Raw genomic sequence first — 21342 nt, 5'->3', positions numbered from 1 at the left:
TTACACACATTAGCATTTGTTCTTCATGTCCTGCACTGTACATCGAGGAATACGTTCGGTGTACCCCTGGGAGTTAGTGCAGTAAATGGCCGTTGGTTTCGATTAGTTCACTTTCGATGGTATGCTATGTTCATATCGCAGCTAAGCATTTAATCCAGACCTTCTAAGTACCGGCGGAGCCGCTGCCACTGACCATTTGCTTCTTTATTATAGCTTTCAGTTGCATTACAGTATCTTGGCGCTTCATTCTTGTATCAAAATTATTCAGCACCTACAGGCTCGGATCACGAGAAAAGAGCCTTTTTAACAGATATGGAAGACTTTGGTTGAAGATGCAAATCTGGAGATCGTGAGCAAGGATAAACATGGTTTTTTGACTCCTATTTGATGGTGGCTGGCTGAAGATAAGCAGCAAAAGCAATATGGAACTAGCAAGGGTCTAAGAGACACCCGCAGACATTGGAAGCCAACAGAACTTAACAGAAGCCGAATATACCCAACAGAATGCAACAACCTCTCTTCCAGATGTCCGGGGTGCACACCAAACTCGTCTCGAAGTATCTTCGATTCTCTACAGCGCGTTCTGATGCCAAGCATCCCAAGAAAATGCCAGCCTCCGCAGCTGCACGTTTGAAGGCTAACCGCTGCACGCAGCATGGTGTGGATGACCTCTGGCCTACATGATGGCAATTATCCGATCTGCTGCAAGAACAGGCTGTCTCTGAATCTGGCTCGGAACAGGAAGTAGAACTGTAACCAATGATTTGTCCTTTGTCACCAAGAGCAAGCAATAGCCAATGGGCGTGGAGTTTCTATACTGTGCTCACGATTGTTTTGATGAGAATAATTCTGTTCGCGCATCAGAAACAGTTATACGCAAACTAGGATTGCATTAGCACAGGGCTGCTAGCACTATTTATCGAAAGACCTGGATCGAGATCGTTCCTCCGCCCAGGATTCTGAGCATGGGTTATCATCGCACTTATGCAGTCACCCTGGGCTTAAGTTGCGGTGTGCACCAACGTGGATGCAGCATCACAACAAAAGTTCTGCATCCATGATGGCAGCTGAAACAACAGCTGAACTAGTGTTCAGGCCGCGTTCTCCGAATAGCATTACGCAGTAGCCGCTGCATTATGTTTCTCAGGAATCTTACCAGGGGTAGCTAGAAGCTTGGTATGCCCACCATTAGACAAGCATAGTTCGAGCTGATTCGATAGCTGGTCATCTGCCTGCAGACAATACTATCCGAAAAGAGACCCCCACCCTGTGCATGATTCACCAGCTGATCCTCATAACTTCCTATTCCAAATCATTGCGATCGAACTTTACTGTTAACACATTGCAACTCTAGCATATGGGTGATCCCGGGCGCGTCGATCTTATAAGTTTGATGGTCATGACACGGCTCGTGCTGACCCCACTCGGTTTCCCATAAGAGGCAATGCCTCACCCAAGGATTATCCTTTCATGCTCATCTGCAGGGTGATATAACGCATAAATTGTGCTGGAAGCATACTGACTAGACCACCAACTCTGCTACTAGTCGGTCAACCCCGCCGCTTTCTCGTTGCAGGATGTTCCATGACTCGGGACAAAAGGTGCACTAGTTGTCTCGGCATGGACTGCCACCTTTCAATGGTACGCAATGATGCCTTTTAGTGTTCCTTCCTCGCAATGAGTAGACATATAATTTCCATCACCGTCTTACGAGAAAGACACACGTGAACTTCTCTGCTTTACCTACCCCCGCCTACGCGCAAGCTATGTCCAGCCCTTCGCCTTCAAGCGAACAACCCCAATCTCGCAACCGCCCTGGCTCCGCATGCACGGAATGCCGTCGCCGCAAGATGCGCTGTGATGGGAAACATCCTCAATGCAATAATTGTTCTAACGCGGGTATAATATGTGTTTTCAACCCCCAGCCTTCCCGTCGGGGGCCCAAAAAAGGACATTTGAAAAGCCTGCAGGTGCGTATCGGTGAGTAGCTTGGTCAATCCTAAGATATCAACAAGAACTCATATGAAGTAGCGAATCTCGAGAATACACTGTTTGGACGGACACAGGATCCTCTGTCCACGGAGATTTCCACAGACGGTGACGCTGCTGCGCAATCCGCAATGCATGGCTGGGAATCCCAGTTAAACATACCCCTTAATGAGTTCAACATTCCAGCGGGAGCACCAAAGTTGGGGACTGCACCGATTTCGGACTTATTACACGCCGAACTGTGGGTTTCATGTTTTCTTTTTCCGCGCTGTTGTGCTGAGCAAATAAGTGACCAGTTGTACTTTGATCGTGCACATATTTTCGTCCCCATTCTCAATGCACGGCGCTACCTTTCGTGGACCAGGGATGATAGTAAATCCATATCGAGAAAATGCTTGCAATACGCCATGTGGACGATAACTACGTCCAAGTCCGCCCAACTGGAACATCTCTGCGAACCACTCTACCAGTCAGCCCGAGAGCTACTAGGATATCTACAAGTAACAGCTGAAAATAGCAACATAGACCGGATAGAGCATGTTCAAGCATTACTGATACTTGCAGTTTACGAATTTACCCACCATACCTTTCAGCGTGGGTGGATGAGCGCCGGTCAGGGTATTCGACTTGTGCAGCTGATGAACTTGCACAAGATTGATCTCAACAAGGAGGGCAGAGCAGGACCCGACGAGGCGAGCGGGTTGGATGATCCCGTTTGCACAGAGGAGAGGCGTCGTGTCTTTTGGATAGCATACATACTAGACCGGCTTATCTCCTTAAGACATGAGAGCCCATTGACCTTTGATGAGCGAGTCGTATGTCCTATCGGTGGTTTCATGACTGGCTTATCTAGCTGACATATCGGACAGATAGCGACACGGTTGCCCGCCAGAGAGGAGGCCTTCCAGATGGGTCAATTAAACCAGATGACTGGATTTCTCTCGAAGGCTATTACTGAAGATGGGCCTCTCCCGAAAGCAGAACTTTCAGAAATGGTTATTCTAGCTACACTTTGCGGAAGAACAGTATTACACCGGCAGCAGGCAGCCGCTGAGCAAGCCGACTGCGGCATATCCAACAGCTTCTGGGAGCGACATCGCCGGCTAGACGCTATACTAGTCAAGAAGGGTCAGGTTATTTCGACACTCCAGCCGGTGGCAACCATGATGCCTGCAGAGCTGGCTTCTCTTATCCCAAATCTGATGATACAATCGGCTCTTCTATATCATTGTACGACGCTGCAGCTCCTAGCTGACGGAATTGAAAGCAGTGAGATGGTCCTGCAATGTCGACAACGGGCAATCCTGGCTGCGCAGGAGATTATCCGATTGACAGAGGCAGTGCTCCAGCTGAATTATTTCGAGGTGATTGGCCAGGTGCCTTGTGTTTGGCTACTTGAACTCACACATGATAGATTGCCCCATTCACACCGCTTCCCGTGCTTCTCTGCGCCAAGGTATTGATGATGTATCAAGACACGGATCCCTCATGTGCGCTTCAGCTGCAGGAAGCTCTAGGTATGGTGCAAAATCTGGCAAATACTAACCATTTATGCCGGGAGTGGGCTATCCAACACCCTGATCTGTTTGGATCCGAATCCGACTTTGTCCATATTGAGGAGGAGAGCCATGGCTAGGTTTTCGTTGAGATGTACATACTCTTCATATGGGAAGCTGCTCAGCCTTATAAGCTACGCGGTTTGTTCAGTCGAGACTCGCTTATGTTGGCCTCGTGACATGGCACTACCATGACGAAAATAGCTCGCGGTGAATGAGCAGCCAATGAAGGTAGTTGAGGCGTGAGACTGCCGGATCGCTAAAAGCTCGGCTAAAAAATTGACTTCAATGGGGGTGGTCAGGCGGCTTCATCCGCCTATAATATACCTGGTATACCCCGGATCCGCCGTGCCGGTAGATGAAGCTGTGAGATTGCCGTGTGCGGCGGGGTGAAGCTTTAGCCGCGGAAATAAGGCTCGGCAAGCAACCGCCTTATCAGATCAACTTTAATAAGGCTTGGTTGAATCGATCGATCCACCTACTCTTGTGCTTCTCTTGGGTAGTCATGGCGAGCCAGAAGGTAGAGGTAGAGTTGTCTGATCGCTCACGGTCGGCGGCTGAGCAGGAGCAGGTGGCATCCTTGCCGCAGAATACGAACCAGGCTTCCATTAGCAGGAATGGGCCCGTTCCTGAGCCGGTTTATTCCCAATGGTAAGGCGCTCACGAAAAAAACAAAAAGCCTGGTGATTCTGACATGACAGGCACTATGTCACCGTTGTGGCAGCCGGGTTCATCGTGATGATCACGACCTGCGCTTTCGTGTTCTCGTTTGGAGTCTACCAATCCCTCTATGAAGAGATGGCCCGCGAACCGAACACTCCTTTTACCGGAAGCACGACTGCGCTCATCGACCTGATCGGCACACTGGCCATTGCGCTTATGTCGATGGCCGGCCCTTTTGCCATGTCCTGGGCGAAGCTCTTCTCCCCGCAAGCCGTGATCATCGCCGGCGGCTGGGTGTTTGGTATCGCCTACATCCTCGCCAGTTTCAGCAAGGCTCTATGGCACTTTGCTCTGACACAGGGGCTGCTGCTGGGCATTGGCACCTGTATGGCCTACGTTCCCACCATGGCGGTCGCCCCAACCTGGTTCACTAAACGTCGCGGCCTCGCCATGGGAATTATCATCTCCGGGACCGGAGTGGGGGGCATGATCTGGCCGCCTGCACTGCGGGCCATGATCTCCCACGTGGGCTTCCGCAACGCCCTCCGCATATCAGGCTGCATCTCGCTGACGACCGTCACCGCCGCGGGCAGCATCCTCCGCTGGGAGCCCAAATTCCACGAGCAAGTCAAACTGCAAGCGGCCGGAGCATCCCGCTCCTCCCGCGCCCGTCCCAAATGGATACGACTATTCTCCGTTCCCCTCGTCAACTGGCGTGTAGCCCGGTCCAAACGCTTCACTGCACAAGCCTTAGGATGTTTCCTCCAATCCGCCGGCTACTCAACGCCGCTCTTTTTCTACGCCGCATACGCCCAAGCGCTGGGATACAGCGCCACGACAGCAGCCAACTTCATCACGCTGAGCAACGCATCGAACTTTGTTTCCCGCATCATCATCGGCTACGCAGCCGACAAGCTCGGCAGGATCAATGCTCTCGCCGCCACGACGCTGCTCAGCACCGTCGCCGTATTCGCATTCTGGCTGCCGTCATCGCTGGTCTCGAGTGCCGCGGCGCATGGACTCTTCATCGTCTTCACGATCCTGTATGGCGCCTTTGCTAGCGCGTATATCTCGCTGTTCCCCGCATCGCTAGTGGAGCTCTTTGGCGTGCAGCATTTCACTAGCGTGAATGGGGCGCTGTATCTGGTCCGGGGGGTCGGGGCGTTGCTTGGCACGCCGCTGACGGGGCTGTTGATTCCGCGAGGCTCGGCCTTGACGGAGTCGGGGATTTACGAGCGGGCTGCTATTACAGTAGGAGTGTTGTTATTTGCCGCGACGGTGGCATGTTTCTGGGTGCGAGCCGAAGTCCATGGGAAGTGGCGAGTGTAGCCCCCTCCACCAGATGACAAGATAATGTCATGAAAATTAAAATCGAGTAGGGCAACTAAGTAAGTAACATTACAATCATAGAATCGAATCGAATCGAATCGAAATAGGAATACATTCAGTCCCGAAACCCTCCATCATCTCCCCCTCACCCCAGACCATCATATCATATCCATAAACCCATAATCAGATTTCTAAAATGCCCCCAAAACAGCACTGCACAAAACCATCCCCAACATCCCCAATCCAACCTTACTAACCCCAGCCTGCTTCATCGGCACAGCCGCCGACGACCCCGTCTCACTCGCCGCACTTCCCGTACTCGTCCCCGTCTTCGTCGACCCCGTCGCCTTGGTCCCCGTCACGCTCGCCGTCGCCGTCGCCGTCAAGTTTCCAGAGCAGAAGGGATCCTCGACGGCACCATTAGACTGAATGCAAGAAAGCAGCTCCTTCACATCCTGCCCCTGCGCCAGACAGTAGATTCCGCAGTCGTTGTCGTATTTGGTTGGGCTGGCGGGCGAGCAGCACTTGTCCATAATGGCGCTGGCATTCTTGGTGTTGGGGATGGCGCACGCCGCGTCCTGAACGGGCAGCACGTACAGGTTGCCGGTTGAGGTGCAGCTCGCGGCGGAGGTGGTTGCGGTGGCGGTGGTGGTGGACATTTTTTTGTCGATTATTTGGGTTTCTCTTGTGGAGGAGCGAGTGTGTAGAACGAGTGTAGGGTAGAACAACGAAACGAGTGTTGTTTTTAATGTAGTGGATGTAGGTAGGTAGGGATGAGAGACGGAGAAAAGGTGAGAGAAAGGAAAAAAAGAGAGAGAGAGGGAACAGAACAAAGGAGCCTAATGAATCAATAAATATCCCTCACCTCCGGATTTCCCCAACAGCTGGGTACGTAGTTAGGTACTACTAGTCAGTTAGAATAATCCCAAACAGGAGAGAGGCCTCTCAGCCAACTCTTAAGGCAGAGAAAGATCCACCCAGAACCCTTGGCGGACCCACCAGACCCTATATTTATCGGCGGCAATACACGGTAATACCAGCCGTGAACTGACTAGATACGGGGCCATCAGGCGATGCAGGTTTCAGGTGTGGCCAATCACAGATGACAAAACGCGGGATCTACCCCGGGATTACTAGATCGGGGGGGAAGTCAATCCACGTAGGGGGTCCCAGCTGGCCATCGGGTGACGTGGTTCAGGTATTGGATTTATTTGGTTTTCTTTTTTTTTTTTTCTCTTTGTGGGTTGGGGTTATTGGATTGTTGCTGCATTAATATGAATATTATTGCATTGGTTTTATTTCTTTGGTGTGATTCGAGATGTTTCACTCGGTACAGTACTTTTTATTCGGTAAGTATCCGGTGTGTACTATCTCTGTAGTGGGTATTGCATTGGCATGAATGTACTCCGTAGCCGATGATGAATTAATTTTTAGTGTTGAACTAAAAGCTAGGTATGTATGGATCTATCCATCATCCATTCCATTCCATTCCATTCATTCCATCCACTTTATCCATCTCCTTCTGACATTCACGTCATGTTTATGGTTAAATGCAAAGTACCCCGTACTGCATCTGCACTGTACTGTACTGCACTACACACATCACATCACCCACCCACCGCGTACCTGCACCTCCCCATCCCCATCACCCCTTAAAACACTAACTGCATCTCCTCCACCTCCCTCTTCACCCTCTCCAACACCTCCCTCGCCCGCCTCTCCCTTCTCACCAACTCCCCATTACAAACAACCGGCAACCCCAGCACCTCATTCGCATGACAATCCGAAAACACCGGGCCCTTGATCCCCCGATCCCGACAGATCCGAATCGCATTTTCCAAGAGATTCCTCCCCACCCCGACTCCCCGAAGATGCTGCTCAACGGTCCAGGCCCGGATGACGCCGACTGGCTGACAGGACCCGGAAGAAGTACTAGTAGTAGATCCTGTTCCTGGAATTGAAGGGGTCTGGTACAGTTCCTCCCGCACCACCGCATCCCGCACATGGCCCCAGAGTTCTTCCTCCGTGCGGATGATTCGCAGGACGAGCGTGCCGATCACCCGGTTATGGTATTTCGTTACGATCATTATGTCTTCCTCCTCTTCTTCTTCATTATCTTCTGCGCTGTGGTGATCTCTCTTCACGGGGGTCTTGTATCCCGCTCTAGACGTAGAAGGCGAAGACGATGTAGATGGGGGTGGTGACTGTGGTGGTGGTAGTGGCTCTCGCCGCCGATGCTTATACCTTGTTCCTCCCCTCCATAACCATACCCATGTACCTGTACGGCCTGCTTTCTCTAGGTACGGATGTGTCGTGTGCGCCGCGGCGAGGAGATACACCGTGATGCAGGCGGGCCAGGTGATGAGCAGAAGGTAAGGCCAGTTATCTTCTCCGGTGGTGCTAAGCGCACGAGTGAAAAAGTAGGTTATGAAGAGGGAAAAGGTAAGGCAGGAGAGCACGGCCGGGTGGGTGAGCATGGAGCGGGCGGCGAGTTGGCGTTGCTGGGCGATGCTGTCTGCTATGAGGTGCAGGGAGGCGATTTGGTCGGGCTCGGTGGTGGTGATAGAGGTCGTTAGGGTGTTGTTGGTTGTAGACATGTTGGTTCTGCGTGTGTTTTGGGTTTGGTGGGGGTTGTTTTGGTGGTAGTATGTGAGGTGAGAGAAGTATACAAGTGGGATGTGGTAAGTGAATGGCCCATGGAAACATACTGACGCAGGTTCCAGAATACTATCTACGCTGGTTTGATCGTGTTACTGATTCAGGGTATGTTGCAAATATTGATCGCCTTTGAATTTGTAGGACTAGGCTAATATCTCATAGTTTACTTTTGTGGAATCCCTGCTGCGCATACTATCGTCCAAAAGCTAATATGTCTGGACATTGCTTTTATGGGCTTCTTCACTCCCCATCAAACTAGCTAATATTCTTGTCAATTACCTGTACGCATCTCAGTCACCGTTCCCTCGTTTCTTCGTCTCGTTTCGGCTCCCGCTCTTGCCGAGAGGGAGTGACCGTCGGTGTGGGTGTAGATTCCTCCCCAGACAGATACTCCAGCGTCAGCCGTTTCGTCTCTGGGATGAGTAGCGAGGTTAAGCACCCAAACAACATGAATAGCGCAAATATCTGCATTACATGATTAAGCCACGGCGTATCGGACGAGTTGACGCCTCCCTTGGCCCCCCGATGCGCTAGCGGCCCAAATACACACTGCGCAATGATGGCCCCGACCTTTCCAGCGGCAGCACTGATACCATGCGAAGTTGACCGATACCGCGTAGGGAAGCATTCCCCGGGCACAATGAACGTGGTGGCGTTAGGTCCAAAGTTGAAGAAGAACTGTGCCACTACATACAATGCCAATAATCCGTGGTCGGACTTCTTCAGCGGCTCATACGCGAATCCGATAACGATAAATATAATGGTCAATATCACAAATCCGGTAATCTGAATTGGCTTGCGGCCTAGCCGGTCGACTGTGGCAACCGTTACCCAATATCCTGGAATGGCCCCAGCACAGATTAAGATCAGGTTGCCCACAGCGTTGCGGTAGAATACTCGTACACAGTACCCCCGCCGTTCCAGCCGATGGCCGTCAAAATGATGGAATTGTTGAGTCCAAGTCCGTAGAACGCTACAGAGTCAGCTCGTTCCAGTCATAGTGGAGAATACTCACCAACGTCAAGGAAGAACCACGATCCCGCAGTGCCGAGCAACACCTTTCCATGCTTCCATGTGGTAAAATGCGAACGAAAGTCCGACCAGCTTGCTCTTGGAGTCCGTAGTCTGATATCGGCGTTTTGAAGCACAGCTACCCGTTTAACCTCATCAGGATGACCTTCGTGTTTCCCCAGGATGTAGGCTTCGACGTCTTCATCAGCCTTGAGCAGATCTCTGGCAACATCAAAGGTGTAGCGCGGGGTTTCCGGGATGGTCAAACGATAATAAAGCGCGAGACAAGCCGGGACCGCTCCGAACCCAATGACGACCCGCCACATTTTATCCACGGCCAGCTGACAGACTCCACTGCATTTACTCACAGAGGCTGCAGACTCCAGGGAGCCTTTGAAACCTACAGTCACAATTAGCGCAACAATTGCGGCAGCGAACTGTCTAAAGCCCTGCATGGCAAAGACAGCTCCCATCATGGCTCCTCTATGCTTTGTATTCGCAAACCTAATCGGTTAGCGGAGTAGAATATAACAGGTAAGTACGTACTCTGAAGTTATGATTGATGATAATGGATAGTCACCTCCAATTCCGATACCCATGACTGTACGCCAGAAGACCAGAAGGCCTGTGATAGACACCGCAGGAGAATTTGAGGACAGACATTGTGCCAATGTAGCCAGTATGATGATGATCAGCTCGATCCCGTACATGCGCTTGCGACCGACAATATCTACCAGCCAACCAAAGAACAACTGGTCGATGACGGTACCAGCTGAGGTGGAGACCTTGATGGCAGTGTCCGAGCTGTATGGCATCTTGCCAGGGCGGGTGGTAGCATGCTGCCAAAAGACAACACCCAGCATGCTTGAGCAGAGGTTTATGGCAAAAATATCGTACGAGTCGGTAAAGAGGCCCACCCCGGCTACAACGATCGCGCGAGCGTGGCGCCATCCAAAAGGAGCGTCATCGATACGTGCGAGGGCCAACCGACGACGTTCATTGGGATCCTCCACATGAGAAAGGTCAACATTGTAGTTGGGGAACGCGGCGGTGCCAGAGGCAGCCATATCAGTTCGAAGCAAGTTTCACGACGAGAATATTCTGCAAAGGGTATTATTTTGAGAGTCAGATGAATTGAAAGATCATGAATGGAAAGGTATCCGGAGAGGGGAAGTCGTGCTCTTCATGTGCTTACCGATGTCATTTGCTTCAGTTCCAGACACTCTCCGAAGCTTCCATCCCTGTACACTCGCTTGGACCTGGCACCTCTAGGAAGTCAACAGTGTCTGAAGTGACAACAAGATTCGGACAGACCGATTGGAAAGCGGATGGATACCAGTCAGCAGGGCACGTGGGGTACTGCAGCCTGCCTGACTTGGAAGTACCCATGGGTCAACTCTTTCGGACGGTCTGGAGTTCCTGTAGCTGAAGGTTAACTTTACTCCAGCGCGGAGATTATCTGGAGGTCTCCTCAAGCCCTTGTAAACTGATATCAAAAGACATCATCTGGCAGTGTTTCGGGATGGAGGTACTCTGGATCTGAAGCCACGTTTTGTTTAGGATACGAAGGCATGTGAAACAACAAAGATGGCTAGTTGCGGATGCTGTTTAGCTTTGTGGGTTGCCATAGTATATCCCAGCAGTTCGGTGGTAGTAGGAAAGGGCACAGTTTTGTTGAGAAAGACAGACAGCGAAGAAAACTGGGTAACACGTGACAGGTGAAGAGAGAACATTTGACTAGACGCTACAGTACGACGCGTAAACTACACTGAAGTTCAATGACATCTGTTCAAGCTCTTTTGAAGTACGACTTTCTGTCTCCGGAGTTAGATTCCCCAAACCCCCAAAGGATCCGCGCCCAATGATTCCCGAGACTGTTGCAGCTTCTTCACCCGTTTAACTATAGTCCCAACAGATATAGGTCCAACCAACGTACAAATCGAAATTGCCCAAATAACCACCAAATATATCTCCGAAATCTCGCCATTGGACCCGCTGGAAAACAACCCCTGACTCTCTGCGAGGGAAGCAATGAGGTACCCGACTTCACCTCGAGCAACCATTGCTAGCCCGAGGATAAACGGAGGATAGAGCGATTTCGGTTTGGGAGGGAGAGACATGGTTCTGCTGGGACTTGCTGACGGGTTTTGAGGTTCTGTTCCAGACACAGGCTCATTTTGGTTGGGACTGGGAGAATTTCCCCTGCTTTGGTCCAGATTAGTAGCATTTGTATTCTGATCGGACTGTTCTGTACGAACTGCAGATTGGATTCTAGGACGGGAACCCTGCTCCTTTGACTGCTTCTTTCTCTTGTCCTCGGTTTTACGAGAGGCACACGAGACAAGAGCCCGAGATAATGATCTCCCAAGGATGGATATCAGAGTAGTTGCTGAAGGTAGTGAGGAACGAACGAGCCATAGACCGGTGACCATCTTCCCAAACATCATGAGAATGGCGTAAATGACACCGCGCCATACAACATCTCCGCGGAACATCTTGGTGATAGGTATAGCAAAGCCGATGGAGGCCTGGGCATGTTAGAGGAAGACCATGCAACTAGGTAGATGACTTACGAAGAACAATGGGAGCAGGATGCGATTCACAGGCTCCCGGTAGTACTTCTCATATACTTCGATACCGGTCGGTACCTTTATATGTGGTCTGCACGGATGTGTCTGTCGTGTGTCTGGAGTACTGTTGTTTGAAAGATCCTGAGATGTGGACTGTTCAGAAGTAGTCTGCTCCCCTAGCACCCCCGACTCTGACACTGGCATATTATGAGCCTTATTAGCATTTATACCGCATATATCGGCAGCCAATCCATCAAACCAAGAAGTGATCACTCCCGCAAGATACGCTGCGAATAAGCTGGAGGTTCCTGCATAGGTAGCACCAGCCACGAGTCCTACCAGCACAGACGTCTGCGCAAGGAAAGCAAATTCCATGGTGCCCATGCATTGTGGCATATTACCTCTCATATTGAGAGTCCTTTTCAGGATTGGCTTGAAGCAGAATGCGCACAGGATAAAGACACCTAATGCAAAGCCGATGGAGACAAACAAGGGTCGGATCACAGTGACGACGTTGAACGACGACGTACCACCACCGAGATTTGAGATTATTTGGACCATGACAAGACCCACAACATCGTCTAACATGGCAGCACTTGTAGTGACAGTACCAAGGCGTGTAGGGATTAGATTAGTAGTTGATAGAATGGTAAAAGTGGTGCCAAGACTGGTTGCGCTGAGAGACGCGCCTGCAGCGAAAGCCTGAAGAGGACTCGCGGAAACCAGCTTCATTAAGATGAGCGACAAGGCCATAGGGACCCCAATTCCAGTGAGTGCAACGCATAGCGAGATAAGGAGGTTGGCTCTCATCGATTTGATTGACGTTGAGAGGCCACCTATATAGGTGAGTTATGGATCGTTTCGCTAGGCCGTATTACCCACCTTCATACACCAGCATAATAAGGCCAATATAGCCCAGTTGCTGGATTACTCTTTCAGTCTCCGTATCCAGCCATTTTGCCCCCGGGGTTCCCCAGAGAATACCAATGAACAGTTGACCGATCAGTCCACAGTACAGTAGTTTATCAAGACAGACATTGATGAGGTTCAACACCACAAGTAATCCGCCCTGATTGAGAAGAGTGGAGATACTTGGCTCATGGTACGCAAAAGCTGCGTCCGACTCACTGCTAGTCATATTGACCCCAGGGAACCTAAGAAGTCATGCATGGATGTGGTTTCATTTTCGGTTGCCGATGGTTGCAGATCGTGGTGGCCTTGATTACTAATTCAGGGTCTCCCGATCGCTTGGCTTGAACATTCAGAAATGCCTTGATAAGGGACGACTATAATCACTGACGGTGAGTAGTAAAGCAGTCGGAAATCGCTGTCAAGATTTGGCATACAGTCATACTCGTATTGCATGCATAATGAACACCTAGACTTGCACTGATAAAGGAACCTGATACCTAATGCAGAGAGCAAGGCTCCCCGTTCGCTCAGCTGTACTTCAGGCACATACTTTCCTTTTGAAATATTGTATGATTTGAATGATATCGTCACAATGCCTCAGGGGGGTGATCAACATGGGTATTTCCTGCCGGACTTTGGCGCAACGTAGTCCCGTAGCCCGAACTCATATACTGCACTCACTCACCTGCCGGGAAGCTTAAGGTCCCAGCTCCTGCTCTGATCCACCGATAAAACTGTGCTCGGGATGTTCCTGTTTCTCCGTACCTGCTAACTGGATATCTAATGAGTAAATTCTTTCATGTGTTTGTGCCTGAAACCTTTAGGGGCGGCTCGTTAGGCGGGCTTGCCTGAAATGCATCGAAGTGCATCCAGCACATGCAACAACCTCGAAGGCGTTGATAGCAGGATTCGCAGAAACCATCAAAAATCAGAGATTCTATCTACTAGTCAAATCTTGTGTAATTACGTGACAGCAGTAACTGACGATCACGCTTATCAGCCAGAAAACCTACAGTTCCAGCGATACACCAAGCAGCTGTCTGAAAAACAACCTCGGCACACAACAATGCAGGCATAACATTGAAGCATAAAACCAATTCAACATTGACAATCAAGAACAGTGATTAAGAAGAGCCCCGATGAAGTAGAGTAAAAATAGAATTCCGGGAGCGTTTCATCCTAGCCGCAAGATCGACATCGGCGTCGCATCAAATTATGGCTGGAACCTCGGAAGAGAACCGACCACCCCATCTTGCTCCAACGGAGGTTACAGATAGAAAGCAAGATAAGAACACCCGTTCGTGCTTCTTTTTCAGTTCCTCTCGCAAGTATTACTCTAGATGTCTAGTCAGTCAGTAAATGAATGAATGCATCTCCGAACTTCAAAGACAAGTCAAGCCAAGTCTGGTTTAATTATCAGTAGGGTACCTCGGAACCTCAAAATTGAGTCGAACGGTTCGAATCCAGCTCCTCCGTAGATCACCCGATCACCTCCTTTCAACACAGTATAGGACTCTTCCCCGAACACGTTCCCGACATTTAGATCGAGAGATAAGTCGATCCTTTCCGTATGTTGTACCATAAGCTCCAGTCCGCGGTATCAGATCTCAGACGCACACCCCTGACCCCTTCTACATACTATACCGTGAACTGAATTCTCACGCCTTCAAGCGAGGAGGGAAAAGGTATAAAGAAACCTTCAATTCTTCCCCAGATCTTCTTTTTTTCCATCCAGCATCTCAAGCAAGCAAGCAATCCTTCCTTCCTTCATCCATCCATCCATCTTTCATTCGTTTTATTTAACATTACCTCGTTAGGGTACGTACTTCTTTCTCTTCCCCTCCCTACCTGATTCCAAATTTGAGAATTCGATCTAAAGAAACCCTCACAGAAACTTAATATATCCATCAAAATGCAGTTCACTCTCATCACCGCTTTCGCCACTGCCTTCCTGGCTTCTTTCGTGGCCGCCAACCCTGCTCCCGCCCCGGCTCCCTTCGAGATCGGCATCGGTGCTAACGCTGCCGCTAACGCTGCTGCTGAGGTCGCTGCCAATGCTGGCCTGGGTGCTGGTGCTGGTATCCACTTCAAGGCTTAAGTGGTTTAATTAGAGTGAGTGGTATCTCGTGATTATTTGTGTGGCGTGTTGAAAGCAAAGGCTAATAGTTGGTGTGATTAGCCACAGGGACAGGGTTCTCTGGAGACCATGTTGCTACCTTAGTACCGGCTGTGCTGGTATATCTGGATGGATGGGATAAGGTTGGATTTACTGATTTTCTGTACTTAGTCGGTGTGGATAATATGATAATGTTTTGTTGATCCCTTTTTCTGTATTGTTGGGGAGTAATAGCTAGGAGTTAGTTGGGAAGGTGAAGATAAGTTGAGTTGTGGGACTGAAAATTAGTCTCCCTAGAAAAGTGTAGATTAGTTTAAAAGCATTAGTGTCTGCTCTCATTTAGCTTAAAAAAAGCATTCTGTATATTACCAATTATTCGACTAGTCACACCCAAAACATTATGAATGGACGGTAATTCATACATATCCAACATCTGTCCAGCTCAGCCCTTCCTGGCAAGCCCCAAGCCTACCGGGTGATCACGCCCACATGGCTTTGAACTTCTCGTTGAATTCATCTCGAAGCATTTTGAACGCTTTCAAGACCTGCAAAAACCCCTTCTCCTCGATCTGACCTGGTGAAGCGGAGGAAGTAAGCTTGCTAGTAGCCTTTGAACTACCCCCTCTCTCAGGGATATTGTTCTCATTTCCCCTCCCTTCATCGTCGCTCTGCTCATCTTCCCAGCTGTCAGCTACCTTTGCTTTCTTTGAATTGGCGGATACCGAAGTCAGCGGAGGCTTGGTTGTGGCTTGCACCGGAGTCTGGGCTAAATGGGCTGATTTCACGGCTGTCCATGGCTGGGGCTCCTTTGCATCATAAGCATTATCGTCCAAGTCAATCTCGTGCACATCACCACTGCCGGCCACATCCAACAAGTCCACATCAATGTTTGGGGACAGCTTGAGATAGTTCTCAAAATCAGTCACAATGGTGGCAAGGACTAGGGAGAAGTCGTTCAAGAGAAACCAAATATCACCCTTGCGGATCATGTTCCATTTTTCCAGGGCTTTCACATTGCCGTGTTTGAAGAAGTCGTACAGATACGCATTGAGTGGAAGTTGGCCCTCCTCCGGATAAAGCCCCACGTACGGCACCACTGCTTGTTCTAGCCAGACACCGCTGCGGACCTTTTGACAGAGGTCGGATATGCTACTCCAGTTATCACCATGACCTGACAGTGCGACAAATGATGATGTGACTTGGGTAGGAGGAGTAATGGGCAGTGAGGGGCTGATCTCTTCCGGAGATTTGTCGCCTCCGCACTTTATTCCTGTCAGCGGGAGGAAACAGCCTGGATCTTTGATGTGCTGCTCAACGAAGGTGGTAACATAAGCCGTGTAAATATCCTGGGTCTGCTCGTTATGACTGCGCAAAATCCTAGCCGCCTTTTTCGGAAGACCTGGAAGAACCACAACAGATGGGGATTTCTTCTCTGAGGTTTGAAAGTTCTCAAGGGTAACTGGAGGTAGATGCCGGCGACCGAATAAATGCGACATCACAAGCATCAATGTAAGAACCGTTTCTTTGGGGTTCCTGCCAATGTTCTTGCACAGTTGGTGAAAATATCCACCACTGAGGAGCGCATGGAATGCAAAGCTGGAATTTTCGGTGTAGTACAAATGCGATATGGTGCCCGAAAAATTGAGGGGAAGACCATTAGCATCGAGGAGCTGATTGCGACGGAGGTATTCAACCGAGAACCGCAGATGATGGAGAACAGTATGTTTGGCCTCTGGCCCCCCAAGATAGATCCGCGGGCATGATAGGATCGAGTTAATGGCTTTGACGGCAAAATCAGATCGCTTAGACTTCTGAAGCAGGATAAAGAGTCGTAGTACTAGGCTTGTAGACAACGGAAAATGGCCGTTCAGGCTTGGAAGCTTTGAGCTGAGTAGACGGTAAATTTTGGAATCCGGAATACACTGAAAGACCACGTTGCCTAGGAAGTCGAAGCCTCGACGTCCAGCTCGACCAGCTGCTTGCCGAAACCCAAGGGCTGTCAAGAAGACAGAATCACCTGCAAAGACCACGGTTTTGCATGGCATATTGATACCAAGAGCCAATGTACCTGTAGCAATAACAACGCGTAAATAGCCCTTGCGGAAGAGCATCTCGCAGACTTGACGGTATTTGCGATTCATACCAGCGTGATGTACACCGATCCCACGCTTCAAAGCATCAATCAACCAGGAAGGCACCTGCCGCCGCTGGAGCGCTTGAGCATATTCCTCAAAGTCAGAATCCGCGAGCTTCTTCACATCAGCTAGGGAAAACCTCGGGATTGGCTTTTCTGGGTCAAACGATTCATGCCAACTCGATTCCGCGGACGCAGTATCACGCATCTTATCTGCTTTGGACATGTTTCCATCGTTGTCTCCAGCTCGGCTCTTCACTTTGCTAGGCTTTTTTTGTTTGGCGCGTTTTTCTTCCATTTTTTTCCGTTCTTTCCACTCGCTCATATTGTTCGCCCAGCTTGAGCTTGAGGCCTTCCATCGGTCCTCCGACTGTTCCAGTTCGTCAACAATCTGCTGACATATTTCCTCACACTTACTCCGATCGTAATTGAAGAAAATAGCTGGAAGGGCGCCTTGGTCATGGAGAGAACAAATCAAGGGTAGTGTTGTATCGAGAAGGCTATCCTTCACTGGGCGGGGTTTATCTGACTGGCCGCGTTCGCCAGATGATACCTGGACATCAGGACTCTTTTTTAAATGGCTCCCCTGTGAAAGTTCCTTCAGGACTGAATCGAATGGAGAGTCTGAGTTCATCATCCAATGTTTCAGGACCAGCTTCAGCTTAGCCTCCCACTCCAAAACGTTGGCTTTGGAAATGACACCTGGCAGCGCGTTGGACGGATCCAATGCGTCATCAAGCGGATAGTCTACTGTTTTGTACTTGTCCATGGCCTTCCAAAGTGTCCAGCAATCACGCGGTTCCAGGGCTAGATCGTCCGGAAATCCCCGAGATCGATTGGTCAGGCTTGTCACAGGGTGTATGAACGACATGTTTGGACAAGCATCCAGGCCGAGTGTAGCTAAATGAGTGGCATCCGATAGCCCTTTGAAGATGAAAGATGTTGGAGGTCTGTACTCGAATTTTCTTAAATCCGACCATCGCGTTTTGTGCTCAATCATTTTCAAGTCATGGCCGTTTGCATTTTGAGTCAACCTCAGCCAGTCATTGAATTCTTCAGGATTGCCTACCGTTGCAGAAAGTGCGATGATAGGGCAAGGTGCAAGAAGAAGCAACTGCTCCCATACCACTCCATCATCTGACTGACCAATGCAGTGGATTTCATCGAAAATGATACGTTGAATGCGAGACGCCCACGACTCCGCGTTTGACGGCGCAAGAAGCATAATCTGAAGGATGTGTGGAACTGTGATCAAGATCTGACACCTAGTTGGGTTGTTGATGCGGTAATCACGTGTATGAATAGCCCAAACAGACTTTCCAGCGTGTTTGTAGTTCTTACTGAATCTTGCTTGGACTTCGGCGGCGATCTGGTTGACGAGTGCTTTAGTCGGCGCAACGTATACCAAGACCCCGTCGTCACTGCTCTCGAGGACCTGTTTCATAGCATAGAATCTATTCTAAAGTCAGGACTTGGAGGCACACATTATTATAGACTCTCATATGGCACCTACGATATGAAAGTCTTTCCCGCACTAGTCGGAGCGACAACAAAAAGACTCGCTTTAGCGTCGATTTGGTCCAAGATCTCTCTCTGCCACCGATCAGGTTCAAAATCATGAACACGAGGATCTGGTGCCGATTCCATATTTCTATCAAAGTATGGCCCCGCATGAACAAGCTGAAACTCAACTGGTGACAAGCCCGTTTGCAAGTTGGCGTGCTGTGAAGCTAGTGGCGTGAATGCGGATGTAGCTTTTCCTGAAACGTCACAAGGGATGTCAATGTAGGGAAGGTTGAGTGCTTTTATAGTGTCTTTAACAAGGCATCGAATGCCGACTGTAATGCCCTGCTTTGCCTTTGAGATCTTGAGAATCATAAACCATATGAGTGCCACTATCGCCATAGGTTTATCCTTCTCTGTTTCGCATTTCTGTTTCCAAAGCTGTGCCAGGGTCATTATGAGGTAAGCGAGTACCTCTAGCTCTACCAGACTGTCTCCCTTTCTCTTCAAGTTGTGGAGGTACTCATGAGCATCTTGGTACCTCTGGGTCAAATCGTCGGCATGCTCAATACCACGACGTTTATTTTTCCATGCCTCCAATTGCCTCTCGAAGTTGTTATTGCGCTGTTCCTGGAAGTAAACTTTTGCTTTGGCTTTAACCGACGCGGACGCGCTAATCTTTGGTTGTCTAGCCTGATTGGGCCCAGTTTTCGTGGATCGAGAGGTCCAGTCTCTCTCCATGACTCCAGAAGCCGAACTTTTCCCTGGCAAGGCCTTGAGGTCTGCCATAGCTTTAACGAAAATTGACTCTGTTTTCGTATCCGTGAGACTGGCAGCATATTTCTCAATCTCAGCCATAAACATTTGATTACGGCGAAGAAGCCACTTTGTAAGAGGAATCGTATTCCGTTGATCTAGGGGCCTGCGATGATTATGCCAGTGGGTGATTTCCTCAAAGATTCGCGACACCGCAAGATCATTCCCAGCAACGGATTCGTCAATAGCAAGTGATATCGGCTTGAGATGGCGGTCAAAGTCCGGGTTATTGAAAGGGAGCACGGCAGTGGTCTTTATATGGCTATTGACTCGGCGATTGCCCGAAATATTACTTTCTTCGTTTCTGCTTGCTTTGCTACCGCTAGCCTTGTTGCACACTGTAGAGATAGCAAGTTCAACGCCACATAGGGCTTTCACTAGTGAGGTAAGCACCGAAAACTTTTCCATGATTGACTGGCTGAAGGAACCTTCAAGGTCAGACGAGCAAGCCATTTGCAACGTCTCAAGGAATAACCTTCCATCAATCAGGTCTGCCACATCGCAGCTCATAGGCCTAGCACTCATAGCCTCATGCCACAACTGTGATGTGATGATACTCCGAGATACTTCAGCATATTTTACCAGCAACCACTCGCCAGGGCGACAGTATTTGGGGTCATACACGCGGTTTCCAAGCTTGCACTCACTTAGAACAATAGTGTGGAGTAACAAGGCACGCAGCCCCAACATCTCATTTTCTTCAACGGAGCCAGAGCTTAGCAGGGCACTTGCAGTTAGGGTTGTGACCCACTCTCGTTGAGTGAGAGCGTGGCAGCCTGTGGTGTTTAAGATACGCAAAAAATTGCGCAGTGTAAGCTCCACTGAGGAGGAACTTGCAGGACAAGGTTTTGAATCACTGATGCCAGCATCGACGTGACCATGTACCATACTGATTCCAGAATCTACCTCTTCTGTATCGGAGTCAGATGATTCAACGTCCTCTTCTATGTCCGGGTCTTCCGAATCCACGCCGAAAAGATTCCGTGCCCGTTCTGCAGAGCCCTCTAGAACCATCGTGAACACCTATTTGAGGTCAGAATTGAGCTAAGCTAGGGGGGAACACTGAGCTCACCTTGGTATCACGGCATTCTAAACTGTTCAGCAATGAGATATTGAATCCATGGGCAACAAACCAGTGTATCATCGATCTGAGCGTAATTCGATTCGGCCAAAACGAGGTAAGAGCATTATCGAACGTTTCATCACTGTCACTGTCTGAAGTATCATCCGAGAGCACTTTCGGATCCTCAGACTCTTCTAAAGATTCATGCAGTGCTCTATCATGTCCGCTATGGCTCGAAAACGCACCATCATGGCACATGATGAAATAGACCCCCTCCAACATAAGATATTCCTCAAACTCGGGGCAATTGTATGTATCAAAGCATCTCACTTGTATGGATGGGAATACTTTAGAAGCATTCTGTTGAAGATGCTGTAGAATAGCTTCACGAGCTAGACGGTACTTTGGCAACGATGATTGGTGAACGTGTGGTGGAATAGATGCCGCCGAATTTTCCGAGAAGAAGACAATGTGAAAATTGCAGTTTCGTCGTCGGAGCTGTTCTAGAAATCGCTCCACGATATACGTGGCATGAAGCAACTGAAATCCATTGGCAAATTCCAGCTGGTCGTCAGCGAAGCAGTGCAAGAGAAGTGAGTCTCCTTCGATGATAAAGAGTTCACTGCCTGCATAGTCGCCAACAAGGTCGACGGTACGGGAGTACAGATCATTGTACCTAACGATGATGGATTGTTAGACCTATCTTTGACCAAGTCCGGTCATAGCTGGCCTGGGATGGCCTTAATGAAATACTTACCAAGATAGGACTTTCTGTGGATCTGCCATCGCGATGGTGTAACTTGAACGTGTGCAGAAGTGGAACAGAAGGGCAAGATCGGTGATAAGTGACGAGGGAGAATGAGGAAATCAGAAGGGGAGATGGACGCGTGTCTGTGGTTGCGGGGCACAGGATGGCAACCAATATATACTAGTATTCACTCACTGCCAGGCCATTCGCTGCAAGGCCATGCAAGGCTGTAGGCATCTTTCGAGCGAGCCTTGCGCTGGAATAACGCTTACCC

The 21342-nt window shown here is 49.6% G+C and overlaps 7 protein-coding genes across 7 annotated transcripts; 3 read left to right on the top strand and 4 right to left on the bottom strand.

Annotated features, from left to right (window-relative positions):
- Positions 1-1766: 1766 nt before the first annotated feature.
- Positions 1767-3625, top strand: BDQ94DRAFT_166445 (transcription factor domain-containing protein; the record flags this gene model as incomplete). The annotated part of the gene is made up of 5 exons (XM_026770551.1): positions 1767-1980; positions 2032-2230; positions 2279-2804; positions 2859-3353; positions 3404-3625. 5 exons carry the CDS (start codon positions 1767-1769, stop codon positions 3623-3625), a joined length of 1656 nt encoding a protein of 551 aa, XP_026631273.1.
- Positions 3626-4050: 425 nt separating this feature from the next.
- BDQ94DRAFT_181555 (MFS general substrate transporter) lies at positions 4051-5537 on the top strand (the record flags this gene model as incomplete). Its single annotated transcript, XM_026773909.1, has 2 exons — positions 4051-4196; positions 4247-5537. The coding sequence occupies 2 exons, from the start codon at positions 4051-4053 to the stop codon at positions 5535-5537; spliced, it is 1437 nt and encodes a 478-aa protein (XP_026631272.1).
- Positions 5538-5632: 95 nt separating this feature from the next.
- BDQ94DRAFT_74961 (uncharacterized protein) lies at positions 5633-6486 on the bottom strand. The gene has a single exon (XM_026776448.1). The coding sequence runs from the start codon at positions 6194-6196 to the stop codon at positions 5729-5731; it is 468 nt and encodes a 155-aa protein (XP_026631271.1). The 5' UTR covers positions 6197-6486; the 3' UTR covers positions 5633-5728.
- Positions 6487-7189: 703 nt separating this feature from the next.
- Positions 7190-8134, bottom strand: BDQ94DRAFT_166442 (uncharacterized protein; the record flags this gene model as incomplete). The annotated part of the gene is made up of 2 exons (XM_026770550.1): positions 7190-7741; positions 7808-8134. The coding sequence occupies 2 exons, from the start codon at positions 8132-8134 to the stop codon at positions 7190-7192; spliced, it is 879 nt and encodes a 292-aa protein (XP_026631270.1).
- A 355-nt stretch (positions 8135-8489) lies between these two features.
- BDQ94DRAFT_181551 (phosphate:H+ symporter) lies at positions 8490-12925 on the bottom strand (the record flags this gene model as incomplete). Its single annotated transcript, XM_026773908.1, has 8 exons — positions 12659-12925; positions 11780-12612; positions 11165-11734; positions 9753-10213; positions 9531-9710; positions 9211-9428; positions 9106-9168; positions 8490-9034 (listed from the first exon to the last, which is right to left on the bottom strand). The coding sequence occupies exons 1-8, from the start codon at positions 12912-12914 to the stop codon at positions 8490-8492; spliced, it is 3126 nt and encodes a 1041-aa protein (XP_026631269.1). The 5' UTR covers positions 12915-12925.
- A 1675-nt stretch (positions 12926-14600) lies between these two features.
- Positions 14601-14993, top strand: BDQ94DRAFT_166439 (uncharacterized protein; the record flags this gene model as incomplete). The annotated part of the gene is made up of 3 exons (XM_026770549.1): positions 14601-14766; positions 14868-14923; positions 14976-14993. 3 exons carry the CDS (start codon positions 14601-14603, stop codon positions 14991-14993), a joined length of 240 nt encoding a protein of 79 aa, XP_026631268.1.
- Positions 14994-15283: 290 nt separating this feature from the next.
- On the bottom strand, positions 15284-21106 carry BDQ94DRAFT_166438 (putative DEAD/DEAH box helicase; the record flags this gene model as incomplete). The annotated part of the gene is made up of 4 exons (XM_026770548.1): positions 15284-18392; positions 18452-20280; positions 20330-20996; positions 21078-21106. 4 exons carry the CDS (start codon positions 21104-21106, stop codon positions 15284-15286), a joined length of 5634 nt encoding a protein of 1877 aa, XP_026631267.1.
- Positions 21107-21342: the final 236 nt, after the last annotated feature.

Source organism: Aspergillus welwitschiae, assembly GCF_003344945.1.
Source record: "Aspergillus welwitschiae strain CBS 139.54b unplaced genomic scaffold BDQ94scaffold_3, whole genome shotgun sequence".
NCBI lineage: Eukaryota > Fungi > Ascomycota > Eurotiomycetes > Eurotiales > Aspergillaceae > Aspergillus > Aspergillus welwitschiae.
This window is presented reverse-complemented; position numbering and strand designations above follow the sequence as displayed.

Excerpts from the sequence above, each read along its gene's own strand:
- BDQ94DRAFT_74961 (XM_026776448.1), bottom strand. The coding sequence starts at position 6,196 with ATGTCCACCACCACCGCCACCGCAACCACCTCCGCCGCGAGCTGCACC.